The sequence below is a fragment of the Podarcis erhardii genome (genome assembly GCF_964252035.2).
Source record: "Podarcis erhardii genome assembly, chromosome: 3".
NCBI classification, from domain to species: Eukaryota; Metazoa; Chordata; class Lepidosauria; order Squamata; family Lacertidae; genus Podarcis; species Podarcis erhardii.
The window spans coordinates 108,084,452-108,110,506 of NC_138507.1; the positions used below are offsets into that span (position 1 = coordinate 108,084,452).

Below are 26,055 nucleotides of genomic sequence, written 5' to 3' on the forward strand. Positions count from 1 at the left end.
AACTTGTAAAATCAAGTTGGCTTGCTTAGCAGAATATTTTTATGACATACCACCACAGGCACAATTATCTTAAATGAGGCCACCTTAAGTTGTATTCAAATTGCCATTTTGTTTGAGTTCTATCTGGGATACCAAGAAAATAGTGTAAGCAATGGGCTTTTCCCAAGGCATTTTGGATAGAAGGTAACAGTGAATTAGGCAGATCCTAACCTGATTCAAAGCAGAATCTGATCTTGTGAAAGTAGTTTCTATCTCATACTGCTAGGCTCCCTGGTTCACTTATTCAGTTCACTCATTCTTTCTCCCTTAATGAAAACAGGAAGCTAGTTTGAGGACTGTTGATCTTCACTGACAGCATAAATTGCATTTTAGCTTCCTTAGCAGGGCAAAATTTAGCTGTAATTGAGCAGAATCAAAATGGCAAAGGAAGTTGCTGAAAACAAACTTCAATCTTACACCTTTATCAAACATACATGTCTCATCTGGAAATGCCTGCTGCTTAACTGCAATGCCAATATTGCATAAGTTGGCTTCTAATCTAAAATTCATGGCTAAATATAACATACTAAACCTAAGGTTGAACAGAGCGTAACATCTGCTTAACTTCTATGACAGAACACATAGATGGGACTTGAGTGACAAAAGGCTGAAATACAATACCCATTCGTTAGATGAAAGTAACTTCAGTTTAAACTGTCTTGACATGGCTATATTTATGATACTAAATGAATATGCTGTTTCTGATAAATAAAAATGCTTAACATTTTCTAATCAAGAAAGTTGCATGCTCACTTTCACAATTGGCAATCCTTGTGATCTCAATTTTGAATTACTGTAAGCTATTTTACAAAAAAAAATCTGTATAATCTTGCTAATTTAGATTGTTTCGGTGATGTATACTCTACTAACCTTGAATTGGTTGTCTGAATATTTCCTGCACAGAAGATAGTTTGTTACATACTATTTTCACTGAGTTTAAAATTTTGGAATAATAATTGTCTAAAAATCAAGATGGGCAAAGTTTATAAGATCAATTAAAAATGTTGGTTGCCTAGTGCAGTACCAAACACCATCCTTAAATACAACCCATTTTCTACTAAATTTTCCTACTCCGAGTAAACTCATAAGGCAGGACTTACTTAGTAAACTCTGAAATTAATGATCCTATGAATAGGACTAAGTTGAATACAATCCAATGAGTATATTCAACTAACCTGTCCCACCAGCAGGAGCTCTGCAAGGGCAGGCCTGAAAGAGTGAGCCCCCCCCCCCCTCGAGGGTCAGGAGAACACACGGGGAGCAGCGGGAAGAATGGTTCTACCTGGCAAGCCAAAATGCTTGTGTTGATGTTTTTATTTTCAGCCAAAAGGCAAGCAGCAGTTGACAAATCTGTATTCTCAATGCCACAACAAAGTACTTTCTCAGAGTTTGGACAGGGGCACAGATGTTTTTACTTTTGTAGTGGGGAAAACATAATAGAAAAGACCCTTTCTAACGCTTCCTGTTTAGTGTTCTTATCTTAAACAAAACAAACAAAAAAACCACCTTTGTCCCTGTACGAGTATAAAAAGGGCTGTGGGTGAGAGTGGCTTATGACAGGCTATGATTTATCACAAGCCCATCAGTGATGTTCATTAGGGGTTGGGCCAAAGGTGAGATAGCTGGCTGTTCCCCCATTCAGCTGTGCTGAGAACTACACAAAGATGGTTGTGCTGGGAATAGCATGCAGCCGTCATGCAATGTCATCTATTAATACTGCAGGTCACAGATGAGGCTTTGGTCTAGATTCCTGTTCAAAAATCCCCCATACCTCTTTAAGTTGCAGCCAAGGTCAGTCTACTGAAGTTGCTTCTTCCCATGCCAAATCAAGCACTCCATTAGATGCAGAAGCTTAATGCACACTGGTTTCACTTTGAAATGTTTAAAAAGTTTGCACATGAAGACTTGCATTAGAGCAGAGAGTCGGCCCCCCCCCCACTCTTCAGGTGCGTGCCAGGAATCTACAGCACAGCATTTTATAGCAGGGCCCCACCTGTATATAGTAAGTCTCCAGTTTTTATGTAGCCAAAATAGTACCATGCATGTAGAAAAGAGGTAACAGCCTTGCTGGCTGATGGGTTTCCCATCAGTTACCTGGAAGCTTAATGGGAAGCACCCTGCCAACATACTAACAGCAAACGTAGGTACTGAATTAAGCCTATTTAGCATCACAAATGGCTACTGAGAAACCACTAATATAGGCATGTTTAGAGATACATTTAGGTATGCAGAAGAAAATGGGAGCAGATACTCAGTACAGCTCACTGAGGACAGTATGTTCAGTAGCCACTACTGTTTGTCCTGTGGTGGAATAGAGAATCCAGAAAGGACATGTTGTCTGTACTGAACAGCAGCAGTTAACATTCTTTTGCCATTGCCACTTGTCTATTTGTTAATGATTCAAAGCACTTCATTTGCATTCTCATTAATCCTTGCAACATTACTGAATTCCAAACCAATACAAGCTTTTAAACAACTCTTCACAGCTCTTGCATTCAGAGTCTATTTTAGACCCAATGCAAATGTAATACCTTTACCATTGCAAGGAAATTGGGGTGGGGAAGAACTGTGCCAACATCCTTAGCAATAGTATCTTGAAGTGAATTTACATTTTAACATGATTTATTTCTTCTATTTCCACCCGCCTTTGAACCAGTAAGCTCTCAAGGGGGCGGTGAGAGAGAAAGAAAGTTGCCTGTATAAAATCTTAAGTCTATGCAGGATGGTGTCAAGTAGACTTCTTGAGTACATGAAGACACATTTGATCCTAAAACGAACAGTCTAGAATCTTTGAAAGCTACCTTGTTACAGATTGCTACAAAAAAATCTTGGTCTTTGCTTAAGCTACAGAGAACTTGAAGCAAGTTGTGGTCTTGTATTCCTCTCCTGGGTGCAGCAGGCTATCTGGGAAATTAGGCTGTAAGAATAAAAAATAAAACTCAACATTTGTGCACTTATAGAAGAAAAATTGCTTGCATCTAGGGTTTTGTTTTATTGCATTTAGAACAAACCATTACAAAATTGGGAGTCAAATCCTTGCCAATCTACTGCAAATCATTCATATATACTAGCAGAACCTGATCTACCTTTGGCATGTAACCACAAGCTTTCTACACACATACATAGTATTCTTGAATTGGTTCACATTTTACTAAATGTGTTTTGAGCTTGCAATCATGTACATACTTAACTGAGTGTAAATTTATACTGTGAGCAGTTATGCCTAGGAATGCACTGTTAAGTCTTGAGAATGCAGAGAAATTGCAAAGGAACTCTGCCATTTTAGAGTGGCGGGGGATCACCTACTTTAATGTTTTTTTTTATTGATGTAAAAAAACTTCCTATGCACAGAAAAGCAGCCTTGCTCTGCATAGCAAAATGTGATCTACCTGCAGTCAGAAATGAGATAATCACAGAATAGCTGTACCATGTGATTTCAGTGCTTATGCAGATCTACCCATTACTGGTTTCTATGTTCTTCTGAGCATCCTCAAAATGAAATCTGCAATAAACCATTGAAGCTGAGCCCCAAGACAGTTTTGTGTAGCTTCTATTCTGTGTGGCCCCGTGGTCATATAAAACTTAAGAATGTACCTGGTTCACTGCATTTGGCCAGTTCTGTGTTTCCAGGCAGAAGCCAGAATGCTTGGGATACACACAGCCTCCTTTTCCCTTTAGAGTGCCATCTAAGAAATTCCCAGTGTAAAATTGAATCCCGGGCTGAGTTGTATAAACCTCTATCATTCTGCCACTAGGGGGATGGTGGGCTCTGTAAAAAGAAAGTATCTGTTAATTAAATTTCTAGGAGTCTGTAGGCTTTTGGTACTCTGCATTTAGTTATGTGTAGTGGTAGCCAGCAGCTCTTAATAATAGATAGATGCATGGGAAACAGCACTTGGGTGCAAGGAAGGGGCTGTGCAAATTTTAAAAGAAGTCACTTGGTCACATCCTAAGATGCATTTGCCTTTTAGCTGTCTCTCTTTCCATAAATACATGATAATGCATCACATGATAATTCCAAGAGGCAACAAAATACTTATCTCCCTGATCAAGTTGTAGCCAGAGAGAACAGACTGTGGCTTTGGATCACATCCGTGCCATATCGAAAGTCACATTTAGCCACTTCAGTGGGTCCAGGCAAGGTGAGCATCATGTTGCCAAAGCTCACTAGCTGTGCTGGCTCAAGTTACTTATGTGTTATCACAGTTCACAAGGTGGATTAAGAGCATCCTGTAATACCAGCCTTCCACAAGTGAAATTCGCAAGAGATCTGTGAAAACCTGAGCATGGTTCAAAGCAAAATACTGTAGCTTACTGTTAACACTTCCTCCAAATCTCGGGTGGGAAGGTATGGAAGTGTAAATTATATAAATCACACACTTTCCTCCACATTGTACACTTTTGGCCTTCTAACAGAATGGAACTTGGAGGACATCATTTTAATTATGTAATTGATTTGTCTAAATCACATCCATGGATGTCTATACTTGCAATCCTTGTCATTTATTAGTTTATTTACTGTTTGTTGCCAAAATAGGCTTCTAAGCAATTTGCAAGTATGTAAATCAATTACACAAGCAATCTATATATATTAAAATCAACCTTAAACAAGACCAGAGCATTTTCTGTAGCAGCCCGAATGCTATGGAGGGTCATATCAAGTATCTGCCTGCTTTCTGCTAATTGGTGAAGTTATCCCAGTTGACCTTTGAAAACTGAAACAGGACTGCTTTCCATGTTTTACAGTGATTTTGTTGCCTTTTCTTTTGTGGGGTATGATTTTAATTAAATGTTTCGATGTTTTTATTGCTTTATTTTAAATCTGTAAAGCCCTATGATATATTTTATGAATAGCAGTGTATAAATACTTTTAAATAAACTGGGAGAAGGAAGAGCATGAAACAATGTTTTGGTCAATATGCTGTCAAACAAAGGTGACAAACCAAACCTGTACCTCGCACAGAAGCATGTTTCTTTTGTCTGCTTCAGGCAAAAATTGTGGTCAAATCCTCCGAGCTGAAACTTCTGCAGGTGTTTTCCAAACTCCACTGGCTTTCTCAGATCAAAACCTGTATCCTGCACTAAAGCAATTTCTCCTAATGGAGAAAGGACAAAGAAAGAGGCAAAGAAACTACACACATTTAGCAACCTTCCACAGCAACTCTTAAAAATGTGGACAGCACCAAGACGGACATCTGGAAACACCAAAAAGTCCACCACAGCAAACAAACCACACACAGAACAATTTAGTGTGGGATTCCCAAACCACAGGGGGTCTGAAAGGACACTGCCACCTTTCCCACTTAAACCAAGTATGGGGAGCCTGTAGCTCTCCAAATGCCAGTCCTGGACCACTGCCCTACCATTAGGCAGAGTGAGGCAGCTGCCTTAGGCAGTAGATATGACGGGTGGGGATTGGACAGCTGTGAGTGTCACATGCCATGTTCTGTGTTTCCCTAAGTAAACTTCCCCCCTTTCAATGTCAAATTAAGATTTAACCTCCATCTAAGAACATAAGCAGTGCACTGCTGGGTTAGGCTAGCGGCCCATATAATTCAGAGTACTGTTTTCACAGTGACCACCCACCTTGTGTTTTTATGGCATTGTTCCAGTTTTAGAAAAGCAAGTTGATTGACCACAGATTTGAACTCAGGGCTAGCACCCTACACTGAGGCCAGTTCTGCACAGTCAGCCACGACAGCTCCCTAGATAACATCTGTAGATTCAACAGCATTCATCTTAAAAATCAACCAACCTGTGGGGATCTGGGTTTCATCCACTGGCAGGTAAGAATCTGCCTGTATAGTAAATTCATGGTCGTAGATATTGGGGGATCCCTGAAATATGAAGAGAGGAAAAAACCTCTGTTATATCAGAAAATAGAAAGACGGAATTTTACACCACCTTTGTTATAAACACAGAGCTGTAGGTACCTCCGAATCACAATAATCACTTTACTGAATCAAGGCCAAATGTGAATGAAGACCAAGATCAATTGTTCCGGCATTTCGTCTCCAACAGTAACAACCCAGACTCACAAGAAGCATATACATGGGGGAGGAAGCAATGGAGTATCCTGGGGAAAGGTATGGCTGCCTGGAATTTGGAGCAGACATTCTGAGTGCTCCAAACTCTCCATATTTTGTAGGATTCAAATATGTAGTGGAAGTTTAGGTTTGTGCATTTAAAGTGGATTAAAATCTTCTGTTCCCCTAGTGCAACAAATCCCCTTTTATTTTTTAAATCAAAATTTGTGATTTTGACAAGGACAGGGAAATGCATTGCAAAGTGGAACGAACACGTGACAAATGGGAAGATGTATAAACAACACACAAACAAATCAGAATGAATGCTCCCTAAAGGCTGAATAGTGTAAAAAGTAAAGTATCATAGTTGCCATACACTGCTGAGATATTCCAAAAATGAGGGGTGCTAAAAAAGTTGTAACATGACATGGGGATTCAAAGATATTTTGGTTAAATTAATATAATTTAGTTTTACTTGCTAAGTAAAATGTGTGTGAAATTGCATTTGTTGTTTAGTCGTTTAGTCGAGTCCGACTCTTCGTGACCCCATGGACCAGAGCACGCCAGGCACTTCTGTCTTCCACTGCCTCCCGCAGTTTAGTCAAACTCATGCTGGTAGCTTCGAGAACACTGTCCAACCATCTCGTCCTCTGTCGTCCCCTTCTCCTTGTGCCCTCCATCTTTCCCAGCATCAGGGTCTTTTCCAGGGAGTCTTCTCTTCTCATGAGGTGGCCAAAGTATTGGAGCCTCAGCTTCACGATCTGTCCTTCCAGTGAGCACTCAGGGCTGATTTCTTTAAGAATGGATACGTTTGATCTTCTTGCAGTCCATGGGACTCTCCAGAGTCTCCTCCAGCACCATAATTCAAAAGCATCAATTCTTCGGTGATCAGCCTTCTTTATGGTCCAGCTCTCACTTCCATACATCACTACTGGGAAAGCCATAGCTTTAACTATACGGGCCTTTGTCGGCAAGGTGATGTCTCTGCTTTTTAAGATGCTGTCTAAGTTTGTCATTGCTTTTCTCCCAAGAAGCAGGCGTCTCTTAATTTCGTGGCTGCTGTCACCATCTGCAGTGATCATGGAGCCCAAGAAAGTAAAATCTCTGACTGCCTCCAATTCTTCCCCTTCTATTTGCCAGGAGGTGATGGGACCAGTGGCCATGATCTTCGTTTTTTTGATGTTGAGCTTCAGACCATATTTTGCGCTCTCCTCTTTCACCCTCAATAAAAGGTTCTTTAATTCCTCCTCACTTTCTGCCATCAAGGTTGTGTCATCTGCATATCTGAGGTTGTTGAAATTTCTTCCGGCAATTTTAATTCCGGCTAGGGATTCATCCAGCCTAGCCTTTCGCATGATGAATTCTGCATATAAGTTAAATAAGCAGGGAGACAAAATACAGCCTTGTCCTACTCCTTTCCCAATTTTGAACCAATCAGTTGTTCCATATCCAGTTCTAACTATAGCTTCTTGTCCCACATAGAGATTTCTCAGGAGACAGATGAGGTGATCAGGCACTCCCATTTCTTTAAGAACTTGCCATAGTTTGCTATGGTCGACACAGTCAAAGGCTTTTGCATAGTCAATGAAGCAGAAGTAGATGTCTTTCTGGAACTCTCTAGCTTTCTCCATAATCCAGCGCATGTTTGCAATTTGGTCTCTGGTTCCTCTGCCCCTTCGAAATCCAGCTTGCACTTCTGGAAGTTCTCGGTCCACATAATGCTTGAGCCTTCCTTGTAGAATTTTAAGCATAACCTTGCTAGCGTGTGAAATGAGTGCAATTGTGCGATAGTTGGAGCATTCTTTAGCACTGCCCTTCTTTGGGATTGGGATGTAGACTGATCTTCTCCAATCCTCTGGCCACTGCTGAGTTTTCCAAACTTGCTGGCATATTGAGTGTAGCACCTTAACACCATCATCTTTTAAAATTTTAAATAGTTCAGCTGGGATACCATCACTTCCACTGGCCTTGTTATTTGCAGTGCTTTCTAAGACCCATTTGACTTCACTCTCCAGGATGTCTGGCTCAAGGTCAGCAACCACACTACCTGGGGTGTACGAGCCATCCATATCTTTCTGGTATAATTCCTCTGTGTATTCTTGCCACCTCTTCTTGATGTCTTCTGCTTCTGTTAGGTCCTTGCCACTTTTGTCCTTTATTATGGTAATCTTTGAACAAAATGTTCCTTTCAGATCTCCAATTTTCTTGAACAGATCTCTGGTTCTTCCCATTGTGTTGTTTTCCTCTATTTCTTTGCATTGCTCGTTTAAGAAGGCCTTCTTGTCTCTCCTTGCTATTTTTTGGAAATCTGCATTCAATTTCCTGTATCTTTCACTATCTCCCTCGCATTTGCTTGCCTTCTCTCCCCTGCTATTTGTAAGGCCTCATTGGACAGCCACTTTGCTTTCTTGCATTTCCTTTTCATTGGGATTGTTTTTGTTGCTGCCTCCTGTATAATGTTACGAGCCTCCATCCATAGTTCTTCAGGCACTCTGTCCACCAAATCTAAATCCTTAAACTTGTTCCTCACTTCCACTGTGTATTCATAAGGGATTTGACTTAGATTGTATCTTACCGGCCGAGTGGTTTTTCCTACTTTCTTCAGTTTAAACTTGAATTTTGCTATAAGTAGCTGATGATCTGAGCCACAGTCAGCTCCAGGTCTTGTTTTTGCTGACTGTATAGAGCTTCTCCATCTTTGGCTGCAGAGAATATAATCAATCTGATTTCGATGCTGCCCATCTGGTGATGTCCATGTGTAGAGTCGTCTCTTGTGTTGTTGGAAAAGAGTGTTTGTGATGACCAGCTTGTTCTCTTGGCAGAACTCTATTAGCCTTTGCCCTGCTTCGTTTTGATCTCCAAGGCCAAACTTGCCAGTTGTTCCTTTTATCTCTTGACTCCCTACTTTAGCATTCCAATCCCCTATAATGAGAAGAACATCCTTCTTTGGTGTCATTTCTTTAAGGTGTTGTAAGTCTTCATAGAATTGGTCAATTTCAGTTTCTTCAGCACCAGTAGTTGGTGCATAAACTTGGATTACTGTGATGTTAAAAGGTCTGCCTTGGATTCGTATCAAGATCATTCTATCATTTTTGAGATTGCATCCCAGTACAGCTTTCGCCACTCTTTTGTTGACTATGAAGGCCACGCCATTTCTTTTACGGGATTCTTGCCCACAGTAGTAGATATGATGGTCATCCGAACTGAATTTGCCCATTCCTGTCCATTTTAGTTCACTGATGCCCAGGATGTCAATATTTATTCTTGCCATCTCATTTTTGACCACATCCAACTTACCCAGGTTCATGGTTCTTACATTCCAGGTTCCTATGCAATATTTTTCTTTACAGCATTGGACTTTCCTTTTGCTTCCAGGCATATCCGCAACAGCGTCCTTTCAGCTTTGGCCCAGCCGCTTCATCAGCTCTGAATCTACTTGTACTTGTCCTCCGCTCTTCCCCAGTAGCATGTTGGATGCCTTCTGACCTGAGGGGCTCATCTTCCAGCGTCATAACTTTTATATGCCTGTTGCCTTTGTCCATGGAGTTTTCTTGGCAGGGATACTGGAGTGGCTTGCCGGTTCCTGCTCCAGGTGGATCACGTTTGGTCCAAACTCTCCACTATGACCTGTTCATCTTGGGTGCCCTGCACGGCATAGTTCATAGCTTATCTGAGTTATTCAAGCCCCTTCGCCACGGCAAGGCAGTGATCCATGAAGGGGGTGAAACTGCATAGTGATCAAGTGATATAATCCCTTCTTGCCAAGTCGGCAAGTACATGGCAGTCATTTTTAATGATCACTATACAATTTCACTAAAAGTTATTATTATTATTTATTACTTAACATTACCTGACAACTCAGAACCTAAAATTAAAATTCTTTGATTTTCCGAAAGCAGTTTATGTGCTTGTTCACCAAATGTAGATTTACCCAGCTAAATGTTGTACAAGCACAGCAATAATAGCAGATTTTAATTCTTCACATGCAATAGCATATTTTTAAGACCCCTCACTGAATAAATTTGCAAAAATTAAGTTTTGCCCCCTAAAATGACACGCCCTAAACTAAGAAGTACAGAAATGGTCTTAAATAAAATAAATAATGGGGTGCCTTCTCCCAAACGTTCCTCCCCGTTGTTCAGGGGACCCCAAAGTTCAGGGGACTGAAGCCTCTCACCCTGTTCCATTACTTAGATATGTACAACCAACTTGGCAAGAAGGGATTATATCAGGCAAGAAAAGAACTAATAACCCTTTGGACACTTTTGAGGCAGAAGTGGAAATGTGTGGGGCTCCAGATGTCATTGGGCTCCAATTCCCATCAGCCCCAGGCAGCATGACCAATTAGCGGGGATTATGGGAGTTGTAGTCCAACATCATCTGAAGGAACACAGGTTCCCCCCCGAATCCTGTTCTATAGGATGTTCCAGAATGGAAGAGCCAAACAGAGCTGCCTTACCTGGCCTGCAAGATTGAAGTACGCATGGTTTGTCAGATTGACTGGCGTGGTCTTACTGCTTTGAGCTCTGTAGCTGATTGTTAGCTCCCCATCCTTGAGAGTATACGTCACCCAGACTTTCAGCTCACCAGGATATCCCTCTTCACCATCTGGACTTACTCTGAAAAACCGTACGCCATCTGGCAGCACTTCAGGTTCCCAGATGGCCTGCAATACAATTTCATTAATGGTATTTTTTAAAAAAAATCACATTGGCTAGAGTCCAGCTACTAGACTGATGTACCTGGATGAGCATGTGTGCCAAAGATTACACATGACAACCATAGATCACTTCCAGGATTCAAAATATTTAAATCAGTTTTTCCCAAGCTTGGGCCTTCAGTTGTTTTCGGACTACAATTCCCATCATCCCTGACCACTGGTCTTGCTAGCTAGGGATGATGGGAGCTGTAGTCCAAAAAACAGCTGGAGACCCAAGCTGGGGAAACACTAATTTAAATGAACTTTGAAGTGCTTCCCACGCTCCCTCTGTTAAACAGCTCACCTGGGCAACTGGTCACCCATGTTGTCTGCTTGCTTGCCTGCTGTTCTGTTGTCATGCTGCCATTGGGACTGCAGCATGATGATAGCCTTACATTTTTATGTATATAGGAAGATATACACACATGTAATACACACTATATAGTAAGCTTGGTGAGAGGCGGTGATTCATACATAAAACAGCCTTCCTCAAACTTGTGCCTTCCATATGTTTTGGACTACAACTCTCAACACCTCCAGCCAGCATATGATAAGGATTATAGGCCAAAGTAGGGATGCAGGTGGCACTGTGGGTTAAACCACAGAGCCTAGGGCTTGCCAATCAGAAGGTCAGCGGTTCAAATCCCTGCGACGGGGTGAGCTCCCGTTGCTCGGTCCCTGCTCCTGCTAACCTAGCAGTTCGAAAGCACATCAAAGTGCAAGTAGATAAATAGGTACCACTCCAGCGGGAAGGTAAACGGCGTTTCCGTGCGCTGCTCTGCTTCGTCAGAAGTGGCTTAGTCATGCTGGCCACATGACCTGGAAGCTGTACGCCGGCTCCTTCGGCCAATAAAGCGAGATGAGCGCCGCAACCCCAGAGTCGGCCACGACTGGACCTAATGGTCAGGGGTCCCTTTACCTTTTATAGCCCAAAGCAGCTGGTGCACAGCAGGTTGTTGAAGGCTGCTGTAAAATTTCTTAAGCCTCAGCACCTGGGAAAGGATTATTCCAAACAAAAGCCTGTGTTTCCTGTGCTGGTTAACTGGAGGCATGAATGGGCAGTCTATTACAAAAATCTAACTGCTCCACCACGATGTCAACACACAGCGGGCCACAGAAATAAGGCAACACTACAGCACAGTTGGCATAAAGGATCTTCACAGCTCAAACCCATTATGGTGTAGTGGTTAAGAGCGGTGGACTCGTAATCTGGTGAACCGGGTTCGCGTCTCCACTCCTCCACATGCAGCTGCTGGGTGACCTTGGGCTAGTCACACTTCTCTGAAGTCTCTCAGCCTCACTCACCTCACAGAGTGTTTGTTGTGGGGGAGGAAGGGAAAGGAGAATGTTAGCCGCTTTGAGACTCCTTCGGGTAGTGATAAAGCGGGACATCAAATCCAAACTCTTCTTCTTCTTCTGTAAGGTTGTAATTCTGGCCGGTTGGTGTCCATCAGAGATGGGAACACAGGTGGGAGAAAATGATTGGGAAAATGTGTTCATGTACTGAGGCAGCCAAAGATCTATTCTTAAGTTTGTTCTTAAAAGGAAGGATGGCAGCTCAGTGGTAGAACATCTGCCCTGCACATAGAAGGCTGCAGGTACGATCTCCTGGCATCTCAAGGAGTCTTGTCTGAAACCCTGGAGAGCCACTCCCAGTCAGTGTCAACAGTACTGAGTTAGGAGGACCAGTTATCTGTCTCACTGTAAGGCAGATTCCTAATGTTTTCATTAGGCAATCTGTTTTCATTTAGGGTTGTCATATTTAAAAAAAAACCAGGACAACCTGAAAGTTGAGCTTTTTTTTAAAAAAAAGGAAACTACCATAATGGTTGAGCTCTTTTTAAGAAAACCAGAAAGTTGTTGAACTTTTCTTTCTTTTTTTACAAAACATGAGTTTTTGACTGAAGATCCAAGACAAAGCGCCACCTTTCAGAAATCCCCCCCCCCCCGACGTCAATTCCACCTTTGAAATCCCAGTTATGTCGGACATACGCCAGCCCAAATTAATTATTTTTGTTGCTGGCATCCGACTGTCTGGAGAGACAATGGAGTGTGCCTCTGGGCGGGGGGGAACCAAACTGTTCCAATTGCAGCACACAACAATAGCCCCCTCAGCTGCACTGATGTGGCCCCAAGGAAAGCAGAGCAATAGGTTTGGCACCAGCTTGGCTGCAGGAGTTGGCTGAAAGAGGCGTACAAGGTGCCACCCAACTGTCTTAGGGACTACACACTGGATTTCTGTAGGGTTTGCTCCTTAGCCTGTTCTCCCAGAGATCAGAGTTTTCATTTTCCTAGATGGGCTACCTTTCCAGGTGGATGAGCCCCATCTGCCCCTCAGTTCCCTCTACTGCAGGGCTCCCCAAACTAAGGCCCGCGGGCCAGATAAGGCCCAAGGGACTCGTTTATCCGGCCTGCAGCAACCCCTGCCGCCCACTGCCGCCACCCGCTCTTACCGGCGCTGTGCCGCGCAGCTGCCCACTTCTGGGTCGGAGGAGCACCGAAAATAGCTTGTGCGCATGCGCAGGCGTTATTTGTGCATGCGCAAACGTTATTTCCGGTGCACATTCGGGTTGGAGGAGTCCCATGCAAATGCGCAAAAGCTACCGGTATTTTCGATGCTCCTCTGACCCGGATGTGTGCAGAAAATAGTGTGTCTGCACGTGTATGGGCATGCGCTCCCCCGCCCTCTGGCCTGCCATGTGATCGGTGCTGGAGACACCAGCCCAAGGCCCGGTAGGTTTGCTGACCCCTGGACGACAGCTTGTGCAGAAACAGTCTTCTTGACTACTGAACCCCCTCTTGGTCTCATCCGCTCAGTCCGCCAGAGCCTGTCTTTGCATGTAGGGGGAAGTCCTTAACTCACCAAGGACTTGAGACCACCAGAGGTACTACCCCTCCCCTAACACCCCATACACCCCAAATTAATGATACTCATATCTGTTTTAAAAGATTAGAAAGCTTTGACTGGAACTGGAATAAATAAAACAAGCAAAGATAATTAAGCAACCAAACCAAGTGTGAAGAAGGAAGCAAAACCTGTGCCTGGAAACAGCAAAGAGATTTTATCGCCGTTATCAGTATGCATGCAAACAAATTGGGTGGATCCTTATGTCAGCCAGCCGTAGTTCTATAAAAAGCTAAAACCACCACCGAGTTTAGAAGCATATCTATATCTATAGCTTTGCTTCCTGCAGAACTCAGGCCAATGCTGGGTCTCCTCATCAGAACAGTCTCAAATTACACAGGAAATAGTTACCGCAGACAAGACATCCAGCCTCAAATTGGTCAAACAGAAAAACTCACATGTTGATTTCATTACTTCTCTGTAAGTATTTTTCTGTTTGGATATAATGACTATTCTGTATACTAATTCTGCTATTTACACTAGAAGATGAATGAGGAATCTGTGGCCCTGGAGATACTGTTAGACTACTAACTGCTCCCATCATGCTAGTGGTCCCTTCCAACTCTGATTCTCTGCCTGACCATTGGTCTTGCTGGCCTGGGGCTGATGGGAGTTGGAGTTCAACAACATCTGGTCACAGGTTCCCCATCGCAGTGCTAAAGTGTGCTATAACTTGCCCAGTTTTTGCCTTTCTTTGGGAGTGACTCTTTCCCTCTTCCATTCCGGTTACGATCACAGCAGTCTTTTAACATCAGTAAAGGAGGATCCTTTCTCAGAGTCTTCTCTTTTCAGGAAGACTCTGAGAAAGGTCCAAGCCTGGCTTCAGAGGAAGAAAGGAAAGAATTGGGAGTTCACAGAAGTGTCTGCACACTGAAGTGAACTTCCCAGAAGTTTCTGGTCAGGGGCGTCTTACCCATAGAGGCTAGAGTGCGGGGTGCCAGGGCGCCAAGTTCTGGAGGGTGCCAGGGAAGAAGCAGAGGCTGGACACGGTGCCTCCTGGCATCAGCTCACCGCCCTCGCCCACCTCCACCAAAGCAGCGCAGTGTCCGGAGCCTCCGTCTGCTGTGGCCACCGTGGCACAAAGTGGCCAGCTGAGCCGGGAGGCGCCATGTCCAGTTTCCGCCTCTTCGCCACCGGAGGAGCTGCCCTCCAGTCACTGCCCACCTCCTCCAGCCCCGCTGGCAGTGCCATCCTCCCTAAAAAAACCTCTGAGAAATGGGGGGGAGGGGCACCAGAGGGAGCTTTGCACCACAGCGCCGGATATGCTTAAGTCTTATGCTCTGTCTCTGGTTGGCCACTGAGAGAAGAGAATGCCAGTCTAGACGGCTCTTTGTTTTTATCCAGCAACTTAATGTTCTCACCTTACCTGAATATGTCACCATGCCCTGATAATAAATACAGTGGAGCCTTGATTCTCAAATTAATTCCATTCCGGAAGCCCGTTTGGGCTTCCAAAATGTTCAAAAACTGAGGCACAGCTTCTGATTGGTGCAAGAGCTTTTTGCACTCAGTGGACGCTGTGTTGCACATTCAGGTTCAAAAAAATGTTCGAGAACAGAAATATTTCCTTCCTGGTTTTCTGTGTTCGGGAGCCAAAACGTACGACATGGGAGGGGTTCGGGAACCGAGATTCCACTGTACAGTGGTACCTCGGGTTACATACGCTTCAAGTTACATACGCTTCAGGTTACAGACTCTGCTAACCCAGAAATAGTACCTCGGGTTAAGAACTTTGCTTCAGGATGAGAACAGAAATCATGCTCTGGCAGTGCGGCAGCAGCAGGAGGCCCCATTAGCTAAAGTGGAACAGTTAAGAATTTGTTAAGAATTAAGAACAGTTTCAGGTTAAGAACGGACCTCCAGAACGAATTAAGTACTTAACCTGAGGTACCACTGTACTGACATTGTTATTCACTTGAGCATAAACACATTTACCTTATCGAAACCTTTCTTTCCTCCATGCAGACTGTTGGGTCCGTTGTTGATGGCTAATTGATACTCGACTCCTTCCACTGTAAATTTCCCTCTGGCAATTCTGTTAGCAACCCGTCCAACGACAGCTCCAAAGTAGGGGTGCTTGTTGGTGTACCCTGGCCAATAAAAGAAAGTGCGGAGCGGCCTTAGATTTGTAAGGTCAATACATTTCAATGCTCAACATTGGAAGCTAGCTAGAGCTTTCATTTATTCTATTTTTAAAGGAGGGGCAGTTAACTGTACCCCTGACCAAAGCTTCCTCCATCCAGTAATCCCTTAGGAAAGGAGGGCCCCAAACTCCACCAAGTGAAGGCATATCATATCCATTCACTCCAATGGAAGAAACACAGCCATATCTGACACAGCTCCTCCCATCTTAATTAAAATTAGTAAGAACTGGAAGTCTGTGTGGCTGTGTGGTCATGCCGGCTAAGTTCCACACTGCTGCAGGTGGCATGCCTCTGGAACTCAGTTGCTGGAAAGAAGTGGGGAGAGTTTGGTTGCACTCAGGGAGCATACGATTGCTCCCCAAGCCTTGTGCCTTTTAACAGCCTGAATTTGGGGTTCTGTTGCTGATAGGTCTCCTGCAGGAAGATCAGGGTGTCCCCTCTTGAGGGCGCTTTCTACCCTGGCTTGCTTGACAACAGATGACAGCAATACAGTGGACGCTCGGGTTGTGAACGTGATCCGTGCGGGAGGCACGTTCACAACCCACAGCGCCGAGTCTGTGCACGCGTGGGTCGTGATGCAGTGCTTCTGCACATGCGTGAGTGCCAAAACCTGGAAGTAACCTATTCCGGTACTTCTGGGTTCAGCGCAGTGCACAACCCAAAAACACACAACCTGAAAAATCTGTAACCCAAGGTATGACTGTACAGTGGTACCTCTGGATGCGAACGGGATCTGTTCTGGAGCCCCGTTCATATCCTGAGTAGAACATAACACGTATTGTGCGTCTGCGCATGTCGCATTTCGCCGCTTCCGCACATGCGTGTGATGTCATTTTGAGCGTCTGTGCATGCGTGAGCGGCAAAACCCGGAAGTAACGCGTTCTGTTACTTCCAGGTCGCCATGGAGCATAATCTGAAAACACTCAACCTTTAGCATATTTAACCCAAGGTATGACTGTACACTATTTCATGGGGGCGGGGGAGAGAGAAAGGAATCAGCAGTGATCTATGCAGCATTGTGAGGGGATAAAAAACTGACTGAAAGCTCTGCTCTACAGATCATGGAACAACTGAACAGAAACAAAACCGAGCATAAAGACTAATTAACCTTAAAGCAAAGTCATCCACCCTCTGGTAGGGTCAAGAGGAACAAAGGAGCACTGCTTCATTTCAGTTGGTGGCGGGGGGGCGGGGGGGCGGGAATGCAGAAGCCAATATACAGTCTCCAAGCCCACAGAATCTTTTTTTTTTTTTAAATATTTTTATTAGTTTTACAGAATAAGAAAAAGAAAAAAGATAAAATACAAAAGTTTCATAATTCATATTTCTTTTACAGAATCTTTTGGACTTCCCCACATCTTCCCGAATCTGCATTATTTATAGTACCAACTTCAGCATTTTATTCTCTTATTTCATCACTTATTGTATCTTTCATTTTATCATGTTACCCATTTCCACAAATTTATAACCCAATGTTCATAATACGAAATCTTAGCTATTTATTATCTTATTTCATTACTTATTGTATCTTTCAATTCATCATATTACCAAGATCGAAATTATTATAACCCTAATCTTATGTATTTTAATTAAAACATAATGCAATAAAGATTTTTCTCAATTCCACCTCTAACTTCTTGTGCCTTAGTTTTCATTTCACCTAATTGCAATTGCTGGGGCTAGTATTTCCTAAAAAGTGCATTTTCTTAACATTCATACAACTTATAATGTTTTTGCAAATAGTCCTTAAATTTTTTCCAGTCCTCTTCCATTGTTTCTTCTCCCAAGTCTCGGATTCTGCCAGTCATTTCAGCCAGTTCCATATAGTCCATCAACTGCGTCTGCCATTCCTCCAGTGTGGGTAGATCTTGTGTCTTCCAACACTTTGCGATGAGAATTCTTGCTGCTGTTGTAGCATACATAAAAAAAGTTCTGTCCTTCTTTAACACATTCTGGTCTACAATGCCCAGAAGGAAGGCCTCCGGTTTCTTGGGTAAGGTATATCTAAGTACCTTTTTTAACTCATTATAGATCATTTCCCAAAAGGCCTTCACTTTCGGACATGTCCACCAGAGGTGAAAGAATGTCCCTTCCGCCTCTTTACACTTCCAACACTTATTATCAGACAGGTGATATATCTTAGCAAGCTTGACTGGGGTCATGTACCACCGGTATATCATTTTCATAATATTTTCTTTCAAGGCACTACATGCCGTGAATTTCATTCCGGTGTTCCATAACCTTTCCCAGTCATCAAACATAATGTTATGTCCAATATCCTGTGCCCACTTTATCATGGCGGATTTGACTATCTCATCCTGTGTATTCCATTTAAGCAGCAAGTTATACATTCTTGAGAGTAATTTGTCTTTAGGTTCTAACAATTCTGTCTCTAATTTCGATTTTTCCACCTGGAACCCAACCTTTTTGTCTGTTTTAAAAATTTCCCGAATTTGAGCATAATGCAACCAGTCTCGCACCTTGTTTTTTACACTTTCAAAACTCTGCAGCTTCCAATTGTCACCAACTTTTTCAATTAGTTCCCAATATTTTGGCCAGTAGGCCTCCATGTTGAGTCTCTTACGTGCCTTGGCCTCCGCCGGTGAAAGCCACCTTGGTGTTTTACTCTCCAATAAGTCTTTATATTTTGTCCAGACCATAAAAATTGCTCTTCTAACAATATGGTTTTTGAACATTTTGTGAACTTTAACCTTGTCATACCACAAATACGCATGCCACCCAAAAGCGTTATCAAACCCTTCCAGATCTAGGACATCAGTGTTCTCTAACAAGAACCAATCTTTCATCCAGCAGAAGGCTGTAGATTCATAATATAACCTCAAGTCTGGCAGGGCAAATCCCCCCCTTTCTTTCGCATCTGTTAATATTTTAAACTTAATTCGGGGCTTTTTGCCCTGCCAAACAAACTTAGAAATATCCCTCTGCCACTTTCCAAAACATTCCACCTTGTCCACAATCTGCAGGGTCTGAAACAAAAATAACATTTTCGGCAAAACATTCATCTTTATAGCTGCTATTCGGCCTAACAAGGAAAGTTTTAGTCTTGTCCAAATTTCCAAATCCCTTTTAATTTCTGACCAACATTTCTCATAGTTATCCTTAAACAAATTCAAGTTTTTAGAAGTCAGGTACACCCCTAGGTATTTCACCTTTTTAACCACATTTAATCCTGTCTCTTTCAAAAACTCATCTGCTTCTGTAGACGTTAAATTCTTTACTAAAACCTTAGTTTTTTGCTTATTCAACTTAAATCCCGCCACCCGACCATAATCAGAGATTAAATCTAAAACTCTTTTTGTGCTAGGAACTGGCTCCTGTAATGTTAATACCAAGTCATCTGCAAATGCTTTCAATTTGTATTGTTTCACTCCAACCTCAATGCCCCGAACTGACCGGTCCTTTCTAATCATGTTCAAAAGCACCTCCAGGACCGAGATAAACAATAATGGGGATAGGGGGCACCCTTGTCGTGTCCCTTTTTCAATATTAAATTCCTCCGTCACCACATTGTTTACTATCAATTTAGCTTTTTGTTCTGAATATATTGCTTCTATACCATTTTCAAACCCCCGTCCCACTCCCATCCCTTCCAAATTTTTCTTCATGAACATCCAAGAAATGTTGTCAAAGGCTTTCTCCGCATCAATAAAAATTAACACCGCTCTAGTGTTAATATTTGTTTGTAAGAGTTCCAAAATGTCAATAATGTTTCTCGTGTTGTCAAACAAATGCCTACCCGGGAGAAAGCCTGCTTGATCTTTATGAATCACTTCATTCAATACTTTTTTAAATCTATTAGCCAAAATATCGCTTCTCGGCCTTTTGGCTAAGATCAAGTGTAGCAAGCCCACAGAATCTAGAAGCAGCTATAAAAGAATGGATTGCTGGAGGAAAGGTAATCAGTGTTTATTTCTGCACCCAGCTTCCCACAGACTTAATGTCTAAAGCCATGGGTAGGCAAACTAAGGCCTGGGGGCTGGATCTGGCCCAATCGCCTTCTCAATTCGGCCTGCGGATGGTCCGGGAATCAGCATGTTTTTCCATGAGTAGAATGTGTGCTTTTATTTAAAATGCATCTCTGGGTTATTTGTGGGGCCTGCCTGGTGTTTTCACATGAGCAGAATGTGTGCTTTTAGTTAAAATGCATCTCTGGGTTATTTGTGGGGTATAGGAATTCGTTCATTCCCCCCCCCAAAAAAAATACAGTCCGGCCCCCCACAAGGTCTGAAAACTTTGCTGACCCCTGGTCTAAAGCAGTGGTTCTCTGCCCTGGGGTGTGTTGAATGGTGGTCAGGGGTGCCACGGGCAACACTGGCCTCTGTCCCTCTTTCCTTCCCTCCCCCCTCTGATGCCCTCTCACGTCTCTGCTACCCAAAGGCTTGCACAGCTGTTTATTGCAGCAGCCCTGGCTATAAGCTCTGTAGGAGGCAACTCTCTTTGCATGGGGGGGGGCAGCTCAGTGACCAGGGATAGCAGCAGCTGCCCAGACGACTTCCAAGGAGAGGGGAGAGGAGAGGAGGCTGAGGACACACTCCACAAGGGAGGGTGTATGAAAAGGGTGAGAGGCTGCCAGCTCTGCAGGCAAGGGGGGACATAGCTGGGCTCCTGAGCCCCACATGAGTGCTGAAGAAAGAGTGTAGTCGGTTAAGGGAGCCGTGGACTCAAAAGGGTTGAAAACCTCTGATCTAAAGCATTCAGCAGCAGCTAGTCAAGGTTATGTAACAGTGGAAGCACTCAACCCTTAGATTATCTGATCTCTGAAGAAGAACATGAAAAATGCTGATTGGTAACTGAGGGGGGCAGGAGGAATGGTGGCAGTTCTGAGAACCAGGGACGACTGATAGATATTCATACTCTTCTCTGCAGCTATGTTTCTGCTTCTCTGTATGGAAGTCTACTTGCAGATCAGTTTTATTATCTCATGCCTGGGAACCTGTTCATTATTCAGTCAGTTATCCTGACCCCTGAATAAATTTCAACCTCTGATTTATGTACATGCTTAGAAGGACAATTGGAAGTCAAAGGCAGATGGATTGTAAACTCTGGCCCTTCCTCCAGGGACACCTGCGAGTTGTTTTTCCCTCACAAGGCAATTCTGGAAAGGAAGGTTAGGATAAGGCCACATTCACAACAACACATTTAAAGCAACGTGACAGCACTTCAAACATTAATGGTTCCCCCAAAGAACTGTGGGAGCTATAGTTTGCTATGAATGCTGAGAGTGGTTAGAAGACACCCCCCCCCCATATTCCTGTCCCAGAGCTACGATTCCCAGAGCTTCATGTGAAGACGGATTGATTGTTAAACCACCCTGGGAACTGTAGCTCTGGGAGGAAAACAGGGCTCTCCTAACAGTTCTCAGCACCCTCAATGTCAAAATGGAGGTTGGCTGCTGAATCTCTGATGGGCACATGTTCCACAGCATGGGACCAGCAACATTAAATGCCTGACTTCCAGTGTATCTGTCAACCTAATGGTTCATGCAGCAGTGTCTTCTCCATTCCCTGCAGATAGAGAGAAATAGTGGGATCATGCCCACTGGCTCTGCCCCACATACTGTACACCCTACTGGCCCCACCCTCAATGCCTGTTTGTTCAGCAGAACATATGCAAAGGGTCGCACAGAATTCTACACACACAGGCACCTCTTTGCGTATATTTTGGCAACCAAATGTGCAGTAGCTGGGCGCCAACAGCAGGAATTATTTCAAGGGACAGGTAGTAAACCTCTGACTGCGCTGTACCACTTCAGTTGTAAAGGTAAAGGGACCCCTGAACATTAGGTCCAGTCGTGGCCGACTCTGGGGTTGTGGCGCTCTTCTCGCCTTACTGGCTGAGGGAGCCGGCGTACAGCTTCCGGGTCATGTGGCCAGCATGACTAAGCCACTTCTGGCGAACCAGAGCAGCGCACGGAAGCACCGTTCACCTTCACGCTGGAGTGGTACCTATTTATCTACTTGCACTTTGACGTGCTTTCAAACTGCTAGGTGGGCAGGAGCAGGGACCGAGCAACGGGAGCTCACCCCGTCGCGGGGATTCAAACCGCTGACCTTCTGATTGGCAAGTCCTAGGCTCTGTGGTTTAACCCACAGCGCCACCCCCGTCCCTTCCACTTCAGTTGTAGTGGGTGACTTATCCAAAAAGCTCCTTCCACAAGGAAAGTTAGAATGTCAGGAAGAACACAAGACTGAATCCCTTCAGAGTCCCTTCTACTTTTCTAGATGCATGGACTTATTTATTCCTTTAGGGTTGAAGCAGCATTTATTCCTGTGGGCTGCAATGTGATACACTCCAGACTTCAACATTTGTCTGTTAAAAGCAGGCTTAAGTCTGTAAATATAATTATCCATATTTGTTTTAAAAAATGAAATATGCCTGTAATCTAGGCACTTTGCATGGGATGGAAGATATTGCATATCTGTTTAGCTGTAAATGTGCAAACACCCATTTTTTCCCCCCGGAGGGTGGGGGAGAAACTGGAATGGGGAAACAGTGGTTCCCAGCCCTTTCCCCTGCTGCTTCCTCCCCCCACCCTCACAAAACTGCAGGTCAAAAAAGGGTGAGCATTAGGAAACGAATTTTGTGTACACCACTCATAATACTGCAATCAAATGAACATACAGTGGTACCTCAGGTTAAGTACTTAATTCATTCCGGAGGTCAGTTCTTAACCTGAAACTGTTCTTAACCTGAAGCACCACTTTAGCTAATGGGGCCTCCTGCTACTGCCGCGCCGCCGGAGCACGATTTCTCTTCTCATCCTGAAGCAAAGTTCTTAACCTGAAGCACTATTTCTGGGTTAGCGGAGTCTGTAACCTGAAGCGTATGTAACCCAAGGTACCACTGTACTTCCTTGGAAGTAAGCTCCACTGAACCGTTTAACTTCTGAGTTAACATTTGTTTGTTTCACAGCTTCTGCTTTTTTTCCCTCCAGGTAATGCATCCTACATTTAAAGCACGTGGCTTTCTGCAAACAACCCCAGAAACTGTAGTTTACCCCACCCCCAGAGTTAAAATGCCCAGCACTTTTATCAAACTAATGTACAGTTCTCAAGATCATTGGGGGGGGGTAGTTATTTGCGACTTAAAAGCTTTACTTGTTCTTTTATGCTCCATTGCAAAACTATGGTACTAAAAAGCAGTGATGAAGCTTGAACATTTTTCAGCTTGGATGTACAGGGCTACTTATATTACAGCACCACCAAAGCTGGGTGGGTTTCAATAAAACAAATCAGAGGTTGCACTGGAAACATATTGTGCCTCAGGTTTCTTCTGTGGAATAAACTTTCAAGAAAGTTAATTCAAACCCACCTTCCAAATGATCAAAGCCTAGAACAATATCTGAGAATTTTCCATCTTTGTCTTTAGTCTCTAACGCGGTGATTATGCAGCCCAAGGAGATAATTTCCACTTTTACCGTGCTGGATCTGAGCAGGAATTTTTCCACAGCCCCTCCGCCAAGCTGCCATTCCCCAAATTTCTCTCTCTTCACTTCTGTCATTGCTCCCCACTCGCCCTCTTCCACGAAGCTTGTTTGCAAAGGGAGAGGCACCAACACAGACGGATAAGAAAGAATCAGAGGAACACTAGGGGGGGAAAGGACTTTGCCCAAAGGGGTTTTACCAACAATCAGAATCACGTGACACGTGCCCATCAGCTGACGCGGAAGAGGGGAGAGAGAGAGAGAGAGAGAGAGAGAGAGAGCCTGCCTCGTTATGTTGCTGGGGGATTATTTTATGCAGAGCAACATTTCTGAGCAAAATTGGGCATTTCCCCGCGCAAGTATGCGCAGGTGCAACCCTGTCAAAGAATCACAGAATTGTAGAGTTGGAATGCACCCGCTGAAAAGCAGGAATCTTTTTGCCCAACCTGGGTCTCCAACCCGCGACCCTGAGCAAACCCACCTTGAATCCTGTGCGACTTACAGTATTTCCGAGGAAGCATGCTTTCTCAGGCTAGTAGTGCAGGCCGAACCCTTCTATACAGTTACTCAGAAGTAAGCTCTACGGAGCTCCACGGGGTTTGCTGCCGAGTACATGTGCACCCATCACTTAAGTCAACGCGCCTTTGCAACATTTCTAATTTGAAGCCGATCCTATCCTGTTGACTCGGACTACGCTCAAATGGGACTAGCTCTTCCTGGGCAAAGGATTGCAGCCTTTCCTTGCTGACAATTAATTTACGAATCTGTAACTCACAGGATGTAAACAAGCACTAAGCTACACTACAGCAAGAGGAAATGATTGCAGGCGGTAATTATTGCGACATTTCTCAGTACAGTTATTGCATGTTCGAACTTGTTCTTAGGAGGCTGTTGCACTAAGGTGTGGTCAGTGGTCTACACATGCAAGAGCAATGCTTCCCCCATGGTGTTGGACCCAATCCACTTGCATTCTGCAGTTTCTTGAGAAATGCTGTGGCTTGGCGCTTTCCTGCAAAACCAGCTCCCAGCCGATTAAAAAGGCTTAAGCCAACATGTATACATTTTTTTTTTACATCAGCAGATGGCAGCACGCGTGCAGACGATGGTTTCATTGAATAGGAATCAGAGGGGTGATTGCAGGCATAAGAAAGCAAATCAGGTAATCAGGTAATTGTGTGTGGACAGCAATGTAACATGAGACTTAAAAGGTTCGGAGGGGGGAAGGCTGCGTTTTAAGCCGCTAATGTATACATGCCCCTTAGGCTATTGGCACCACAGTAAAAAAGAAAACAAAAGTGAGCACTTGCTTTGTCATGACCACTTACGGTAATTAGATTTAATAAGTTTAATCAGGGCAACCAGGGGACAAAACATAAAGGATTCATTTCAGACAATATGGGGTTTTTAATTAATATTCTTTCTAACAGGATAATGCTTGCCCTCCACACCAGATTCAGATTATGGACCTTTTGAGCAATTTTTTCTCTTCCTCTCAAAACCCTGCAAATAAAAACCCTGTAAGGAAATCTCTGTGAAGAAAATCTAAACGGAGAAAGAAAGTGTGGAATTATCAACATGTACAGTTATTCAGCTGTCCTAAGCCTGTTACATTAAAAAACACCCTTTGTTTCAGTTTTGCTTTCGTTTTTAATTTGTGTTTTCAAAAAAGTTTGCTAAATAAATAAAAAGTTTACATCAAAGTTAGTTACTTTTACATTCTTTTCGTTGGAAATTTCCATTTGTGTTAATGAACATTTGGCATACACTCCGTTCACTTTGAGGCCCTTGGCCCGGCAGTTCCAGTACTTTGGTTTATATTAAAGTTATTCATTCACATAATCAGGCAGGAAAAAGGAAACCTTTCAGAAAACATTCTTTTCTAATTAGGGATGGAAAAAGTGCACTGAACTGTAGCTGCATTTGGCAGTACCCAGAAATTAATTATTGCTGCACTTGTTCCAGGAAACAGTTTCAAGATCAGGTCAAAACGAGATTCTCTGCCCCTTCTAGAAAATGACAACACTGAGGGCTTGTCCACACTTCTGCTTGTCCCAGGTCTGAGCAGCTTTCTGCTTGTCCAGCACTGCATTTAAGGTGATGCTGGCGGTTTCCCCTTGCAGGGTGCCGAGCCAAGGGGGCACAAAATTACGACATAGTGCTCTAATACCAAAATATGCCCCTGGCTATGCCCATGTTTTCTAGGCACTGGTCTGAGTGGTTTTGCCTTTGCTCACGTCTTTCTCCTGGAAAAGCCACTCTTTAGTGCTTAATTGGAACATACAGCAGTCCGCGGAAAACCCAGTTGCCATTTCTTCCAATTGAACGCTAAACTGGGGGGGTTTCTGGGAGAAAGTGGCAGGTCAAACAGTGCATCTGACAAGTTGACCCCAAAGTGCATCTGACAAGTTTATTTTGAAGGAGGGGTGCTCAGTTAATTCAGAGGGTACATGGGGTGTTCCTTGGGCCTGTACAACAGGCTTTGCTTACGTAGCTCCCCAGCTTTGCTCTATTTTCTCTTCTGATCATCCTCTCTGTTCCTCCACTGTCTCTCTCCCTGCCTACCTGCCTGCTTTCTAATCTGACACCTTTCTGTACCTGCTTGCCAGCCTTGATACCAACTTTCCCCTTGCTCTAGCCCCAGTTCAACCCAGCTTGTAATAGACTCTGCCTCCAGCTAACCCTACTGTGTTAGTGTACACACCATCATGGCTGTGAGTCCTGGAAGACCACTTTGGAACTAAACTAAGTTTTACTGCCTATGGAACTTTTTCTGAATGCTGTATGAGAAAACACATTAA

The 26,055-nt window shown here is 43.6% G+C and overlaps 1 protein-coding gene across 2 annotated transcripts; it reads right to left on the reverse strand.

Moving 5' to 3' along the window:
* Positions 1-445: 445 nt before the first annotated feature.
* Positions 446-23,470, reverse strand: GALM (galactose mutarotase). Of its 2 annotated transcripts, XR_014154562.1 has the most exons (8): positions 23,146-23,470; positions 15,605-15,759; positions 10,525-10,731; positions 5,795-5,876; positions 4,994-5,135; positions 3,634-3,808; positions 2,180-2,956; positions 446-2,140 (listed from the first exon to the last, which is right to left on the reverse strand). XR_014154562.1 is itself a non-coding variant. In XM_081854902.1 (7 exons), the coding sequence occupies exons 1-7, from the start codon at positions 23,333-23,335 to the stop codon at positions 2,879-2,881; spliced, it is 1,029 nt and encodes a 342-aa protein (XP_081711028.1). In that variant the 5' UTR covers positions 23,336-23,470; the 3' UTR covers positions 446-2,878. The 2 variants fall into 2 exon arrangements, 1 of the variants encoding a protein (XP_081711028.1); XM_081854902.1 differs by having other exon boundaries at positions 446-2,956.
* Positions 23,471-26,055: the final 2,585 nt, after the last annotated feature.